This window comes from Sander lucioperca, chromosome 23 (assembly GCF_008315115.2).
Source record: "Sander lucioperca isolate FBNREF2018 chromosome 23, SLUC_FBN_1.2, whole genome shotgun sequence".
NCBI lineage: Eukaryota > Metazoa > Chordata > Actinopteri > Perciformes > Percidae > Sander > Sander lucioperca.
The window spans coordinates 8,160,573-8,178,954 of record NC_050195.1 but is presented as its reverse complement, the minus strand read 5'-3'; the positions used below and the strand labels follow the sequence as shown (position 1 = coordinate 8,178,954).

The window sequence follows — 18,382 nt, the reverse complement described above, 5'->3', positions numbered from 1 at the left end:
AAAATCATTGTGAAACGCAGAGTAAAAATTACGCAAAATTTGATTTCTCCTCTTTTCATAAACCTCGTCGTTATTGCGCAACTCTATTATATATAACGAAAAGCTTTCACACAAGTTGTTTAAACATTTTTATATATAAAGATATTTTAAAGTGCCCATATTATGAAAAAATCACTTTTCCTGGGATTTGGGGTGTTATGTTGTGTCTCTGGTGCTTCCACACACATACAAACTCTGAAAAAAATCCTTCCATGCTGTTTAGAGTGAGATACAGTTTCTGAATGTGTCCTGCCTTCAGTCTCTGGGTGAGCTGTTCAAAATCGGCACGGCTTGTGACGTCACAAGCCGAAACGAGCAGGCTATTAGCTATTAGCTCGTTAGCATGCTAACGCTAATGCTAGCATGCTACCTCGTTCTCAATAGCAAAGCACTGCTACAACACACACAAGTTCACCATAATCTACTAAAGAACTACTTACATGTGCGCCCTCATTTAGAAGTCTCCCAGCTAATCCTGCCTTGTAACTGACCGAAGTTGTAGAAACAGCCTTTCTTTTACTGTCTATGGAGCTAGCTAGCTGACATGATCTACATCTGAACTACTGCACATATGCAGTGCAATCAAAGATAGTACAGAAGAAGAAGAAGAAAAGAGGTCTCACTCTGTAGCTAAAACAGAGACCAGCTGAAAAGAGGATCTGCAGCAGTGAGAGAGCACTGCAGTACAACACAAATATGGTGTTTTTTGAAAATTAAACCATGTAAACCTATTCTGGTACAACCTTAAAATACAATTATGAACCTGAAAATGAGCATAATATGGCTGCTTTAACATACACTGAGTCATTTTGGTTGAGTTTGAGCAGAAACAATAGATTGGAAACAGAAAATTAATCTGCGGACACTTTGATAATTGATTACCAAAAATGCCAAATAATTCCCAGTTCCATCCTCTTAAGTGTGCAGATTTGCTGCTTCACTCTGATTTCTTTTTTAACGTATTTAACGCGTGTTTATGTGTGACTGAATATCATTGGGTTTTATTCAGACAAGGCAAGACATTTAAGATAAGATAAGATAGACTTTATTAATCCCACAGTGGGGAAATTCCTATGCTACAGCAGCTCAAAAGAAAATGTACACACATCAGAACATCACAAATACACGTTAAAAAAAAATACAAATATGAGAAATACACTAAAATTCACAGAAAATTCTCAGAGCTGCTGCAACAGGCTACCACTCATGCGGCACTATTTTGTAGACGTTGTAGTATAATGAGCATTTAGTATTTTAGAGACTAAGCAATTAGTCATTTAAAGAACTTGTTACGGTCAACTAGGAGCCACCCATTTCCATTATAAAAGTGGTTAAGTTGCACTATCAAATAAAAAGAATGTCAACTTCAGCATTCTTTCTGCTGAAGTTTGCCACTTTTCAGACATCCGTAGTGTCTTTACTTATTAAAAGTAACTACCAGGCAAATCCAGCTGCTCTTCTGCACCATGAATAACAATGTTTAGCATTTTATGTCAAATGAGAGCATGTGATTCCAATTTGCAACACCTGCTTGTCTAATCCACAGGTCATATGATTACAGCACTTCCCATAAACATGCTGATAACGGCTCCAGGCTTTGACAAATACATATATTTTGCACACAACGCATTTTCGGTGAGCTAGAATTGGTAGCTTTGTCGTCTGGTGATATCCGTAACATCAGTGGCTCTGCTAAATTAAACATCCAGTCTGCAATTAGCAGTTTGTAAACCTGAGCTGACCCTTAAATGACAACTCTGAGTGGTTTGAAGTTTGGAAACAAAACAACTTTCACTTTTACTGAAAAACTTAATTCAATGACCGTCACCTTAATAATCTTAGTGGTGACGGTTGTCAGCCATGACTGCACCAGAAGGAGGTTGTTTGCATACCATCACTTCCTCTCCCCTTTTTAACCTGTCTGTCCACATCCCCCCACTTCCTACCACACACACACACACACACACACACACACACACACACACACACACACACACACACACACACACACACACACACACACACACACACACACACACACACACACACACACACACGCACAGCAAAGCTTAATGTCACTGATTCCCATAACTGCAGTCTTGTGACAAACTAGTCTGGTATTACTGCATTATCACAGCCCCTCCCTCCCCCCCTCTCTCCCCCTCTCTCTCTCTCTCTCTCACACACACACACACACACACACACACACACACACACACACACACACACACACACATCCACTCACACACAGTCAGTGGAACTTCACAGGCCCATTGTCAGGCTCCGTGACAGTGAATGAGAGCTGTGACAATCAGTCAGCACTAATTAAGCCTGGCTGCACGGCAAACAACCTGACAAAGACTGACTTCTTTGGCGCTGTCAAAATGTGAACGCTCTCTGCACTTGGCTTGTAGCACTTCTACTTCCCCTCATGGTACAATGAACAAGATACTTCCCTCTTCTCATTACCACAAGCACACTGTTTGGCTACACATACCAGAAGCTGAGTCTTGACCCTCACACATACATGTCTAACACCAGCAAACTGGTACAAAATAGGAAATTTTGCCCTGATGTCCCACAGATACGTATTCACCCAGGGAAATATTAATTAGAGCTGCTGCAACTAACAATTATTTCATAATTGCTTTATCTAACAGTTATTTTATCAATTAATCATTTAATTGGTCTGTCTACAAAATGTAAGAAAAAAGTGTCCAAATCCTGTTGCCAGAGCCCAATGTGATGTATTCAAAGGTCTCGTTTTGACCAATCAATTATCCAAAACGCAACATTTAGTTTACTATCATAGAAGATAAAGAAAACCAGCAAATATTCACATTGAAGAGGCTGGAACAACTGACTTCCTTTTTGCTTAAATAATGACTTAAACTTTCAATCTATTGTCCAATTAGCTGTTAATCATTTTTGCGCTGAGAGTTTAGAATACAATATCTAAATGAATCGAAGGTTTTGGATTTACATTAACTTCTCTTTGGCTTCAGTGTTCATAGAAAATACCCATGTTTGCCCCCAGTGTATACAGCCTTATGTTTTTGCATCCTCATTTTGTAATTGTGGGCGTAAGGTTGGTGCAGTTTCAGTTTTAATCAACACACAATCAGCTTGGTTTACGAAAGGCAGACAAGCAAAGATGGAGGGGATAGAATGAGATTTTAGCTTTACAAACAAAAAATCCTTATCAGTGTTGCTCCCCACTACCAGCTAAGCAGACTACCAAAAAACAAGGCTCTGAATGTACTACACTTTATCAGAAGTGCTTGTCGGATGGTCGAACAGCTTCTGAAACCCTCTCCCCACAGACCTTTCCAACATCGGAATTGCGGGGGCTGCGTTCAACAATTTCGACAAGTAACGTTTAGAAAATGGCAATCCGACAGTCACACACCCACTTCAGGCAGTGTAATCTTAACCTTAATCTAAAGTCAAATTCAACTTGATATCTTAGTCTGAACTAAATGTAATCCTAATTTCAACCCTAATACCTCCCATTATGTGAAAAAGACGTCAAACTCGCACCTGTGAATGAACACCCCAAGCAAACCATACTGCAGTGACACACTGGGCACTGCATGTTTACTCTGCTGCTATTTAGGGAGGGCCTCTTGTGGGTTTATGGAGTGTGTAAGAGACTGAGAATGAGGAGAGAAAATGAGGTGGGGGGGTGACATTGTAATTACTCACCCTGACAAAGTTATCCGGGAACAGGCCCCTGCGTCCGTCCAGCTCGCCCTCCCACCATCCTCCATCGTCCCGCCGTATGTTCAGGATGATGTCACCCACCGTCAGGCTCAACTCATCATCCTGCTGAGCCTCATAGTCGAACTCCACCACGGCCTCCACTGGGCCACATAGAGAATAAGAAAGAGAGAGTTTAGTCCTATCTGTGCGGGACTATTGTTACCAGGGGATCTCGTATAATTTAACAATTAGGGATCGACCGATACTGTTTTTTCAAGGCCGATAGCGATACCGATTATTAGTAGTTAAAGGTGCTGTAGGTAGGATTGCGAAAATCCAGGAAAAATTTTAACATTGACAACTTCTCAGTCCCTCCCCCCTTTCCGCTAAAACCCAAAACGGTCTCCTAAGCCCCTCCCCCCACAAGGGAGAATGAATACATGTGTATGAGCAGTGATTGACACGCAGTTAGACACACCCCCTGGCCCTGATTGGTGCATCTGAACAGGGAGCTGTGGATTTTTGCAAATTGCACTACAGGCTGTAGGTGGTGCCAAAGGAGCCGGGGAACAACAATCTTTGACACTGGTCCAGTATTAAGCGAGATCGCTGCAGTCAGCAGCGGCGAAACAAGCTACAATGTAAGTCAATAGGGCAATTGTCCCGCTTGTATTTACCTTCACAGAAGTGCTCGTTTTGCCACTTACAGGCTCAGATTAATATTCTAAGTGTCTGACAACATTATGGAAAGGATTTCTAAAGAGGTCGACCTTTCTGTTAAAGAGTAAGATCTTTTCTTTAAACGTTCGCTAAACCCACCAGACTCCATGTTAATTAACAGTAATTTTAGCATCGTAAAATATACTTAATTTAAAGTCGACAGAAACAAAATAAAACTATGAAAACCGTTTTGGGTCTTCTTTTCACTTTTCCAACCATCACAACTCTAGTTCTGGTTGAAATAAACACATAGTTACATGTGAAAAAACATTGGCTCTATACACGCTGAAAGTATTTTTTAAATGGAGTCTGGTGGGTTTAACCCTAGCGACTTCAGAGCTGTTTCTGGTTAAACAGAAAGGTCTCAAAGAGGTTTTAAAGGTCTATGTCTGAAGGGATCATTTCCATAATGTTGTCAGACACTTAGAATATTAATCTGAGCCTGTCAGTGGCAAAACGAGCACTTTTGTGAACGTAAATACAAGCTGGACAATTGCCCGATTAACTTACATTGTAGCTTGTTTCGCCGCTGCCGACTGCAGCGATCTCGCTTAATACTGGACCAATGTCAAAGATTGGTGTTCCCATCAGTCACTTAGACACAAAAACATAGTAAAATAGGGTCCAGGTTTAAAAAAACAGTAGTTAGCCTACCCTTTAAGCAATTATCTAATAAATTAGAAACTTTCAACATGATACACAGTAAAAGATAGTCAGATAGTGTTGTGGGCGAGACATTAAGTCAGACTCAGTGGTGAGTGAAACCGAAGCAGAGGGACAGACACAGAGCTCTAGCCGAGCCAAATTAGCACACTTTTTAATTAATTAACTTTATTGGTTATCAGGCAAATAAAATGCAGATGCAGATAATCTGTAAACTACCAAAAAACGACCCAGTAATCGGCCAGGGCCGATAATCGGTCTATCCCCATTTGAAATTTCCCGCTCCCCGCTGATTCAAAACTGTAAGTGAAAGACAAACACACATATGTAAACACATTCACAGCTAAACACACTATCCTACAAAGTACAACAACAATGGAATGCATTTAATTCCTCTTTGGTGCAGCTCTGATTCTGATAATTGTTTCATTTCCTCAAATAAAAGCGGCATTCAAAAAACCACTAACTCTCAGCACACACAAACAAAGGACATTTTGTGTATCTATCACAAAAAATCCTAATAAAATCCATTTACGTTTGTGGTTGTAATGTGACGAAATGTGGAGAAGTTCAAGGGGGTATGAATACTTTTGCAAGCTTCAGTAAACAGAAAACAGGAAGGAACATTAGTAAAATAATATCTCACACACCAACTCATACATTCGCACACACACAAAAACACCTTGTGACTCTTTACAAGTATTAGCAGCTCGTGCAGCTGCTAATACTTGTAAAAATGTACTGAATGTGTCATATCACATATAGGTTTTTTTACACACGGACACGCGCACGCACAAAAAAAAAACGGACAAACACCCAAAACAGAGACACCGGGCAGAATCAACCACAAGACCGCACTTCTTGTGAAAGCAGTTGTGTTAAAGTGGAAGGGCAGGGCGTCGCTGAGACTTTACATCATGGGAAAGGAGGATGGCTTCCACAAGACATCAATATTAAGCAGAAAAAGCAGACAACTGTAGTCCAAGTTGGCCTGGCACTGAGATGGGAAGGATATGATTCTGGCTTGAGATAACCAAGAGATTAGACGCAGATGAGACAGCGACGTGGCACAAATACCACTTTTCTTCATTGCTTGGAGTGGAAGTGGAAGGTTCTTCAGTAAGGAGCCGTATGTACAGTGAGTTAATAGCTTGTGGCAGTTGTCTTGCAAACCACATTACAGTACATCTGAGTGGCAGAACAGGACAACACGCTGCCGTCCACCCACCCATCCACGTCAGTCAACAACAAATGCACCACTGAAGAAGACGACAGCTTGTGGCTCTGCCACTGAGCGCCACTGAGCGCAAAGGCGAATAACACAAAGTTAACGCCAAATAGGCTCTCGATTGGAGCTCAGTCTGGTGTGAAGCTATGCAGAAAGAGTGGAAATTGTGCCTTGCAATAGATGTACACTGGATATGATTTTACAAACAGCCTTCATTTTTTGTGTATAGGATATACAACACAGCGTGATGAAATACATGCGCAGCTACAATGCACAAAGAGCATTTTGAAGAAATGTAATGCCCTGCAAAGCGATATGACATAGTATTATCATGACCATGAACAAGTCATGTTTTTTTATGATGTAATGTTTTAAATTGAAAGGGTTTTTAATTTTGTATGATGTAGCCTATAATGTTTATTCTCTGTACTCGAATCATAACATGAAATTCAGCTACTGAGCTAACTCTGGGACAGTCAATGACTGTCTATGATCCTTGTTAAATAAACAAATACATTAGTAATAAGTAAGTCAATAATAGTTTAACTTAATATAATATATATATAAGTCTGATGATATTCTATAGTTTCTTATTGTCAACTAATCCCATGCAAAGACCAAAACCATCAATGTATTTATCCTTTAAACAACTATTGTCTGTGCATACGACACCTGATAAGGCTTATACCTCAATTCCTGCCCAAAAACTATTTAAAAACACATCAATGTGCCTTAGTGTTGCACTGGGTGACATGTTCGTTCATTATCATGAACACACACGCACACTGTAGTTTATTTTGACTCAATCCCATATGCACTATCCTGCTGCTTTAAAGACACACTCTAGCATCAAATCCGCAGCTGAAATTAGCTCCCAATAAATCCCCCCCTTATGTTATTTACTCGCGTTTGAGTGACATGACGTTTGCAAAAAAGGAAATGGGTCACTCGTATAAAAAGGTATAAACATGCTTCCTCAGCAAAGGGAACATACAGGCTGGCTGCCTGTTCAATTTAGGATTCAGTTCAAGATTCTTGTAATTACATACAGAGCCATCAATGGTCAGGCACCGGCCTACATTAGTGATCTGCTGCACCCTTATGTTGTCAGCAGATCTTTGAGGTCCTCTGATCAGGGCTTACTGGCTGTTCCCAGTACTGAGCTGTAAATTAAAAGGTGATAGCTTTTGAAACAGTCGCTCCTAGACTGTGGTACGCACTGCCTCATGTTTTAAGAGTGGTAGCCTCTGCCGACATCTTTAAAAAGCAGCTAAAGACGCATCTTTTTAGTCAGGCGCAGTGTTGTATAAAGTACTAGGAAGCAATACTTGAGTAAAAGTACTAGAAAAAGACTTTGGTAGAAGTGAAAGTTACCTTTTAGAATATTACTTAAGTAAAAGTCTTAAAGTATCTTATATATACTGTACTTAAGTATCAAAAGTAATTTTCTGATATTTAATGTACTTAAGTATTTGAAGTAAAAGTAAAAAGTTTTTTTTTTTTTAAAAGCAAGCAGTTAGAACTTTTACTATGAACTTTATTGTGGCTTTCTTATAGTAAAGCATAAAGCATATTCAGGGTTCCCATATCTTCTTAATCATCCGGTAGGAAGAATCTTTCATTCCAATGTACAGAAACTTTTCTTGCAAATACGGCCACGGGTGTATGACGTTATCTTCACCACTACCCTGTTCACCGAGTTCACCACTATCGTCGGGGTGGTCGTCTACGATAACGGGAGGTCCTCCAGTAGGTGCTCGTGCTTCCATGGCGGTTTCAGTTGTGCGTCCTCCTCCTCCTTTAGCAACAAACAAACGGTGTGTGGAGCGTGCGTAATGCAATCTAGGAGCAGAGATTCGCCAAATCTTCCTTATTGCAGTCGCACACATTTCTTCTAATTTCATTTTTTTAGTAACGAGTAACGAAGATGCTTAGTGGAAATATAACAGAGTAAAAGTATACATTTTATCTAGGAAATGTAGTGGAGTAAAAGTGAAAGTTGACATAAATTTAAATAGCGAAGTAAAGTACAGATACGTGAAATTTCTACTTAAGTACAGTAATGAAGTATTTTGGACTTTATTACTATGTATATCATGATTTTGTGCTTTACTATGATGTGTCGTGGTCTTTATGATTATCGTTTTGTTATAATGTATTTATTTGGCCTGTGACGCACTTTGTGACTCTGTCTGTGATAAGTGCTATATAGATAAACTTCACTTACTTACTTACAGCCCATATTATTGCTTGACCTGGGATGCACACGCACCGCACTGCATGTAAAGATCACGAGGCGTGCAATATCAAGATAACAAGAATGCTTATCAAATACCAGCAATAGCCCATGATCAGACAGCATGTCCAGATACAGACCACATGTTAACACCACACCACACACTTTATGGCCTGCTCATGTAATGTAGCTATGCTATGTGGTTCAGTCTGATTAGCTTTATGTGTTTTCAGCAATAAAATATTCAAATAAACTCACTATACCATACCTGCACGGCACCGACAAAGTGAGAGACTAGCTGTTGAAGAAAGTTGAATATTTAGCAGCTGACGTGGTGGAGTTCAAAACAGAGCTAAAGGAGCGTGAATACTGGACTAAGCGTACATTCATCAGACAGGTCACATAAAAAAAGACTTCAAATGATTGTTTTTTTTCTCTATGTCTGCATAATGGAGTTGCGAACAAATGTGTAAGTACCAAACAGAATATGTTTGGACTTTACCAAAACCTTAATGTTTTAGCTGTAAAAAGGTGTGATAAGCAAAAAAAACACTTTCCCACCAACACATCCAACTGTAGCCTCAGCTAGCTTAGTTTCAAGTATATATACATATATAAGTATGTATATTTACAAATCTATGGACTATATTTTTTGTAAAATTAAATTTAATACAACTAGGTCTGCGTTCACAACTGTCAAAGAAACTTGATGCTTTATCAGACTTTCATATTATAGAGCTGCAACGATCAGTCGCATAATCAATTAGTCGATTGAAAGAAAATAAATCTGCTCTTATTTATCTACCACTTTGTATCAAATATTATGAAAAGTTTTATAATTTTGTTTTTGTACTGTTGGTCGAAAAAAAAAGAAGCAATTTATCTTTGCCATTTTTACTACTTATTCCGTTTTTAAGAAAAGAATTGTTAGTTGCAGCCCTACTTGCATACACTTAAACACTGAAGGTGCAATATGTAATATATTTACTTACAGCCATGGAAGCAGCAAACAAACAAACGGGATCAACGGAGATAGATTCTACCCGACCTAAAAAACATGCAAACAGTTGCGTGACCAGAGATGTAACAAACCCCGGGTAAATATTGGAGATGTATCTGAAAGATGGAGACAGCTTAGAGCCCAAAAGGATGCAATGTTGGCTAATTTCCTCCTGAACAGGTAAGCATTAGCTTCAGGCTAATTTATTACCAGTCCCTCCAGAAAAACATGATTCTGCGATCGCATAACTCAATGCATAATCAGCCAAAGTCTGCATATTTATGCGGGGACCGCATTTTTTCAAATACGCCGCACACATTGCAGATTTCCACGCAAAATATGCGGGGCTTGCATGATTTCATAATCCCCGCATTTTCGTTGCAAAAGAGTCACATATATCTTAGCAGAAAGTTGAAAAATGTTGCATTTACTTCACACAAGAGCAGCCATTTTCCCCTGTTGCCATGGGAACGTTATGAAGTGACGTAATTACGCCACGTGAACCTCATCGAAAAGCTGCAAACCCCGCGATGAAGCCATGATGAAACCGCAGGTTTTGCAAGTTCCCGCAATTTCATCGCATAAAATTGCATAAATATCAAGCATTTTCCATCACATTTTTTAAGAAAACGTGCCGCATAATCAAGGATTGTTGCCCGCGACAATCACAAAAAAACTCCGCATTTTTCTGGAAGGACTGTATTATGGCTACTAGGGAATGGCATTTGATGTCATTTCAACATTTGTGTACTCACATTGAATTATATAGTACTTATGTTGGTTTACTCGCAATTGAGACAAAGCCAGTAAAGTGATTCCGACTGGTCCTGGCTAACAGCGCAATGCCAACCATGCCAACTGCTAACGTTAGCTAACGTTACCGGAAGACCAGGCAAGCGGGCCACGGCTGTTTACAACGTGTAGCCTGTTATTTTAAGCCAAGAGAGGGGGGCTGTAAATCGGGAAGAGAGGGCCGTGAGTTTGCAGTGGGTCTAGCGCTTGTTGCTGTAATTCTAAGACAACAAAGTGTGTATTTAGTCGGGTGGAAAAGGACGGCAAGGCAGTGGTATTTTTAGCGGTTCTTATCATATATCTAAGCTGAGGAAGTGTGTCTGTCCGTCGGGTGTAGAGGACGGCGAGGTTTTGTGGGTTTTAGCAGTTCCTACCCTGATTCTAAGCCGAGAAAGTGTGTTTGTCCATCGGGTGGAGAGGACGGCAAGGTGGTGGGGTTTTTAGTGGTTCCTACCGTAAGCCGAAAAAGTGTGCCTGTCAGTTGGGTACAGAGCTCCGCGTTAGCACAGGCTTTTATGAATGTCAATATAGCCAGCATCTAACGTTAGCTACTCCGCTGTGCTGTGGAGTAATGTCTGGCTATGTGAGACAAGCGTCTAGCAACATTGTTGTGGATGCTACGGTCTCAGCCTGGCAACCAACGTGAACTTCGAGTCTGGGGAGAAGGGGGCGGGGGAGACAACTCTCTCCAGTATATTGAATTTGGACTGCAGTAACTATTTTAAATGCTAGCTGTCAGTATTACATATTGCACCTTTAATGTTGGTGGTAATACATTTCCTGTGTGTAAAAGGTTAAAAATGACACAGGAGACTTTGTGAGGACAAGAGACAGAATATCTGAAAGCTTGCAGACAAACCAAAACTCCCACATAAGTGGTCAAGAAACATACTGACATACAGGAACTGAGATGGGCCCTTAGCGTACTCTGAACAGCTGCAGTCAGTTTAGATAAGAGGAAACTACACATCCAAACAAACTGAACTTTGCAAAGCCACTCTTGACATTTCACTGGTTTACAGCAGTTTAGTTTAGTTGAGAGTATGTTTCAATGCTCTCACTGAAAAGCATTCACACTGGACTGAAGCCCACTGGGAGTCAAAGCCACCCACTCCAACTGTGAATCAGATTACAGACTTCTCCCACATTAAAAGGAAAATTCCAACTATTCTCTGCTCAACTCATCATTCTGTTGCATCGCAGGAAGTTGCTTTGTGACTAAGTGTTCCGACTCCCTCAACTTTCATTGAATGTTTCTAATTCCCATTTCCCAGAATTACTTTTGACAACCCCGAGATAATTACTTTGTGCGTTACTGTTTTTTGTTTTTAATGTGAGAGGCACGGTGACAGCAACAGCATAGCAAAAGCAAGAAAGAGAGACAAAGTGTTTCAGTTCCGGCTGAGAAACGTGAAACTTTCACTTAAGATTAATTACGATAGAGAAACTAAGCTCCTTTAACAACCATATCTACCTGTTTAACTGTTAAATCTTTGACTTCAAAGGACAGTTTTAGGCAAAGCTGACAGTTTTCTTCTAGTTGAAAAGAAAGCTTTTAACTGTAAGTTTGATGTCTTGTCTCCATTTTGTAAGTCGATAGGAACAAGCAAAGAAATAACCAAAAATGACAAAATTGATCCAAGAATGCAATGTAAAACAACATAAAAAGGGCCTTACTGTCTTTCAATTTAAGTTTTCTTTATTGAAAGTCTTACACAGCATCTATATACACACGAGTCTAGAAGTTACTTCTATACTCTTTGATACACATACTAGGTACACCAGTACATTCTAATGCAGTTCAATACAACTGATCTGCTGTAAAGTCTACTGTCATGATACCTATAATGTTCATATATGTTTTTATTTAATTATATTATTTAGCATTGAAGTCAGTGTTGGTGTTCTACTAGACTGCATTATATTCAGAGATGTTTCTAATACCATGTCCACCTCATGTTTGTAAATGGGAAGGACTAAATAATATGTATTCCAGCAGTACAACGCCACTTTTAACTTCTGTATGACCTCAGTAATGAACATGTGATTGAATTTAAAAATGTCCGTCACCCAAAACTGAACATTATAAACGTTGGAAGAGTAGAATTTATGCCAGTGCTGTTTGTTTAATTGCAAGATTACACATATGTACCTAATAAAGTGGCTCACAGTCACAGCTAAAAAATAAAATAAATAGTGGCCGGGTTGGATCCAAAAAATAATCTAAAAAATAAATAAATAATAAAATAAATGAAGACAGTAGTAGGCAACTTATTCCTCTTGTACAAATGTCAAGGATGGATTAACCCACTTGAGGGTCCCCACTGACAACCCCCACCACCACCACCACCGTCCTTCTTACATTGTTAATGCATTCTGTATTTTTTTTACAGTACATTTACAAAGACATATACACAATGTAACTGCTATAAAACACAGCACTTTTTATTTTAGGTTTAGCAAAGGACCTGTTTAAAGGCCCTTGCAAATTCCATTTCGGCTAATACTGTAATTAGTGATGCATATTACAGCCAATTTTGCAATTAATTAAACTACCACGGCACACACAGTGAATCTGGTCCAGGCCCATGGGGAAATTGCCTGCTTTTCCCAGTTGGTCATTCAGCCTTGGCGGTTGTGTATAACTGGCTGTGAGTGTTTCCCCTTGAGGCTGACTATGCATTGTTTGTTTACATGCAGCAGAGATAATAGATCCAATAGAAAGTATGCATGCAAAAGGAATAGAAAGGAAGTATTTTGGATAGACTGACTACTCTATATTCATCAGTATTATATAATGCTCACTTGATCCATCATAAATTAATTTACTTTACAAATCCACAAGTTGCCCAAAGGAATGTTTTAAAGATCTACCCATTAAAAAAGCATGAAAAGAAAAAGTACCACCTCCAGACCTGCATCTGTGCAATAATTAGCAAATTTGTATATGCACTTAGTTGACTGATTACTAGCCCACCAAATCTGCAATCAATGAATTTGCATGCATTGTGTGGAACAGCGCAGGGCTGTGGGACATGATGGCGATGATGAGAGGAATGGAATGTCACAGGCAGGCCTGTTTCATCCACAGAGACAGGGAGCTGGAGAGAGGCAAACACTGTGCAACACTATGGCCAGACAGACAGAGAGTGAATGTAAACGTGTCAACATCTGCAACTCATCAATGTGACCCGTTGCTTTCCTGAAATCGCACCCGTACGGCCGATCGAGCCGCACGCCCACGCGCAGCTTCCCAATCATGAATTTAAAAAAAAAAAAAAGCATGGAAACGCCAAACCCGCGCGGTCACAAACAGCTCGGCTTTGTATGAAGCGACGTCAGTGAAGGTGAGGTGGGGAGAAGAGGACAGGAGAGGAGGAGGAAGGAAGGAGATAGGCTGAACCCTGCGCGCATCTGGACCGGGCGTTTGTTCCTGCCCATCCAGATGCGCAGAGGTGCTGGAGGCTATTTTTGGGCATACTCTAAATTAGAAGCAAAATAAGCGTTGCATCTTACCCATTTATGTGTCCCGGTGTGCTGGTAGTGCTCCTGCAGGCTGGTTGGTAACGGGAAAGGCGGTTGTGTGAGGTTTGTGCCGAACCGAGCACCAGCCTCCTGCTCGTATAGATCCGCTACAGCAGCGCTGAAACGGGAGGAGCGTCTGATGAAACCATATTCCTTCCTCTTTCTCTCTCCGGTGACACGGCAGAGGAGGCAGAGCGAGGAAAACGGAAAAGCGCTGATGAACAAATCTCTCTCTCTCTCTCTCTCTCTCTCTCTCTCTCTCTCTCTCTCTCTCTCTCTCTCTCTCGTTGCCTTCAGGTACACCGCGTAAATTCAGGCTTCTAAATTAGTATTTTCATAACAACCACATATGGCAGTAATGTGACGTAGGTATAGAAAAATAACTTCATAACTTATTGTAATACCTCCAGATCAATTAGTGATGGCATTACATATTTCAGCTATGTGAGGTGCACTCTTCATGTTTTCTCCAGTACTCGCAATGTCTTTTACTGCTGTTAGCTATCTATCTATCTATCTATCTATCTATCTATCTATATTAACACAACCAAGATACAAAACACATGAGGAAAAGTCACGAGTTAAATATCTAACTAAGAGTAGACTTAATATTACAAGGCCTGTAACTGATGTTAATTTAATTGAAGTTTTAATTTAAGAAAGACTTGACCTCAAGATGTGTGAACATTCCTGTGGATCTAACCGATTAGTCTTTTCTATAAATATAAGTCACGTATGACATAGTTTCTTCTGCTCTCTATTGTTAAAATGGTTGAAATGAACAAGAAAATGCAGTATCTTCTTACTTCTCTAACTTTTTTCAGCATTGTTCATGCAGTTTTTTTTTTAAGAATGTCATATTTCCAACAGCCTTTGAAGGTAGCAACAAAGCATAGACTAATATATACAGTCTATGGCTCAAAGCCTTGCACCTGTGTATCCCAAATCTCGCGATAACAAAGTCTTGACAGTATTCCCCAAACATTGCACCGTTAAGGGATTATGGCCTTCAGGTAGACTTCATTAAAATGTTTAATAAACAGAAACCTTATCAAACACACAAAAATATTCACACACATATACACACACACACACACACACACACACACACACCCACACACACACACACACACACACACACACACACACACACACACACACACACACACACACACACACACACACACACAGCAGTGTTGTCCTTTCTGGATTTAACGTGCAGGGGAGAATGAATGTGCTGGCAGCAGCAGAAAGAGGGCGATTAAATGATGGTGCGATAGTGGAGAGAGAAAAGAGATGGGGGAATATAGATTAGTTTTCACAATCAGTTGTTACTTGGGTGGAATACAGTGACAGAACAAGCTGCTGTACAGACAACAAAGAAGCTTTGATACGATAAACAGCAGCTCATAGAAATGGCATTCATATGACCGGAGAATGCGTCTCAGGTAGGCTGTGACGCAAGACAGATGATACGTCTTGTCTGACCTTGATTTTGTGAAAAGTACTGCAAGTAAAAGGCCTTTCTAGCCTGTAGCCTACTGTATTAACTGTCTTGACTAGCTAGAGTTGTTGAGCAGAGGCTATATTGTTTAATGTCAGTAAAAATGTGGTGTGAAAGTGTGTAAAAGCCCTCAAATGTAGCTACCATCATATTCAGTTGTAATAGTGTCCCCAAAATAAAGGTGTAACATGTTTCACACAAGGCAACACATTAAACTGATATCTTCATAAATAATATTTCCTTAAAAAAATAGTTGGGTAAAATTAGGACTATAAAGTTAGCTAGATGAGATGATTGATACCAGTGGTGTTTTTGGGTTTGATTTAGAAGGGAAAAAAATGGTAACGTTTAGGGCAACAACTAACGTTAACGTTACTTTGCATAGATGCAAAACCAGAAAATGACACAATTTTACTATTTGACATAATGTAGCTATGTTTGGCCAACTTTACCATATTGTCCTGCTGCTTTCATGTTTGGTAATCCTCTCAGAAAGCTGATTGGCATCCTGAAAGCTTGTTCTTTACCACAGGTACCATCCCTCCCGTAATACACACAGGAGGCAAACAAAAAAGCCTCTCTGACAAGCTAACGTTAGCAGTTAGCCATTTTGTTCTGGAGAACCGCTCCATGTTTAATAGGATTCTTTTTAACCAGAGGCTTGTTTTATAACAATATCCCGCGGCTGGTGGGCACTGAGGTGTTTTATCTTTAAGTTTGTCTTCAAAAGACAGACTTTCAAATGTGTGCTGTAGGCGATAAGAGTTAATCGACATTGTTCAGAGTAACCAACTAGCTAGCTACCATCTGAAAAATTAGGAGCTACACCCATACACCATACTTCAGCCAATCAGATTCAGCCCGGCAACAGTCAGACACCTTCGGGCATGCGCATTGTTGTATTCCCAGACTGCGCACTTGACATTGCGTGGATTGCCTCTTGAGCAAAGCACAATTAAAACACTATTTTTATACTATTATATTAGCCATTGGCTTGAAAGAGTATAATAATGATAAATGACATCTGCAATCGAGGATTTTTGCATTATCCAGAATTATATTTATTTCTAAATTACTCAGGTTAACTAACTAATTCACTAAAACCACTTTTTTTTCCTCTGCTGCCAGCAGGTGGCGGGTGTTATACTTGGGCTGTTATGATTGTATGTCCAAAGATCCTGTAAATCTGGTATGACCTGTAGCTTATGGTGGCTAGTGTCAGCAAACTTAACATACATTTCTTGTACTGTATATTATAAATTACTGTGTTAACGTACTTTATGTCTCTCCTCCACTTGTGCTACTGTTGCAGTAGGTTTTAGCATTTAGAATTATCATATTATAATTGTTACTTGTGACCATATTGTGAAGCCTCAGGAGTCACCAAAATGTCACAGGGTTAATCTCACAACAGCCAATTAATCCATTTACCAGCCATGCTCCTCAGTATTAGAGTGAACCTCCTATTCAGTCACAAGAGCCCACTTTGAAATGTAAACAAAATGCCTGAAATGTAAAAGATGTGGTATTATGGTATCTAGGGTAACACATCTTCTCCCACATAGATGCCATCTGTGCTGCTATATGTGCAGTTGGCCTTAGGATAGACTAATTGTGTCCTCATCCAGAGATAGAGGTTAATGTCTCCAGAGATGAGAGGTAATTTTAACACAAAGCACTAAGGTGACACCATCTGGGACAGTGTTGCTATTACATGATGTGCTGAAGCCCCAATTCAATTTTGCCACTACTGTACATGTGAAAACACCCAGTGAGAAGTCTCAGCAGTGCTGACCCTGTTTCTAGCACTGTCATCCCTCCCTTAAGCATATTTGTTTTTTGATGGCATCTGAAATGTTGCATTTGAGTCATTTTAGCGATTGTATGAAAACGATTGGTTACCGGTATACCCTCTCTGTGGCCATAGATAGCCTATGTGGCTCTTCTCCTGACTTGGAAAGAAATTGCAACATCATTTCTTAACAAAACCCTGATTTCATCATTGTTACATCATATGATACTTTTAACTCTACTGTAGTTCAGTTAAAGTGAGGAATAAAGTGAAGGTGACTGTTGGCGGTTAGAAAAAGCTCTTTAAAAAGATAATGTTCAATCCCTACTAACTATAAACATGGTTTCTGCAGGATTCCTTCATAGAATGCAATTTAATAACGGTCACATGGTAAACCAGTAGTGACAATATGATGTGGAATTATTATTATGTCCCATTTTTCAGTAATTACCAGCAGTATAAAGCGATAATTCCTATTGAGTTAATTAAATTAACGTGACCTGGACCAGGATAAGTAAAAATGGATTCCACTAAAAAATAAATAAACATTTAAGACTTGTCACAACCTGCAGATAGCCTGTATAAAGATTCACTGTTTCTCAAAACTGACATATTTGGTCCTACAGCTACAGTGTAAAGCCCTGTTACAGATTGTTGTTCTCTGCATATGACAAACTGCACCTTTTTAATCTATGACTCAAACTAAAGGCAAGTGTTTGATGTAACTATTCAATCTTTTTTCCAGTACATAGAGTTCATAGAGTCCCTTAGTCTTAGTTACAATAACTGACTCACATTTGCCACATTTTAAAGTGCTACATCGAAGTGCTTTGCACTGATAGATTACTGGTGAGAAACCATCTGTGCTGACACTGCAGCGTGAGGTCATATTACCATATTACTGTAAGTCTCCTTTTCTGCAGTTACAGTCTTACGGGTGTATAATTTCCCATTTTAGAGGATTATTGATAAAGAGCAGTTGTACTGTAGCAATGTCTCCTTCACTTACCCTATAACCTATAATCATACATCTGAGAACAACTTTAAACACATCCCACTTGAATGTACATAACTCTTGGTGGTGCTGATGTCAACAGTTTGTTCTTGTTTGTCAAAAAAGGAGAGCACAATATAACATCAATTTAGACTCATTTTACCCTAAGGAATTAAAGCCATAAGGA

The 18,382-nt window shown here is 39.7% G+C and overlaps 1 protein-coding gene across 4 annotated transcripts in view; it reads right to left on the bottom strand.

Moving 5' to 3' along the window:
- sh3kbp1 (SH3-domain kinase binding protein 1) overlaps positions 1–14,136 on the bottom strand; it is a 40,161-nt gene extending 26,025 nt beyond the window's left edge. For all 4 annotated transcript variants that reach the window (XM_031297677.2, XM_031297680.2, XM_035998273.1 and 1 more), the window contains exons 1-2: positions 13,897–14,136; positions 3,745–3,902 (exon numbers count right to left, since the gene is read on the bottom strand). In XM_031297677.2, the coding sequence (XP_031153537.1) occupies positions 3,745–3,902; positions 13,897–13,900 (162 nt within the window). In that variant the 5' untranslated portion in view covers positions 13,901–14,136. The remainder of the gene's footprint in view (positions 1–3,744; positions 3,903–13,896) is intronic.
- Between the last annotated feature and the right edge of the window lie 4,246 nt (positions 14,137–18,382).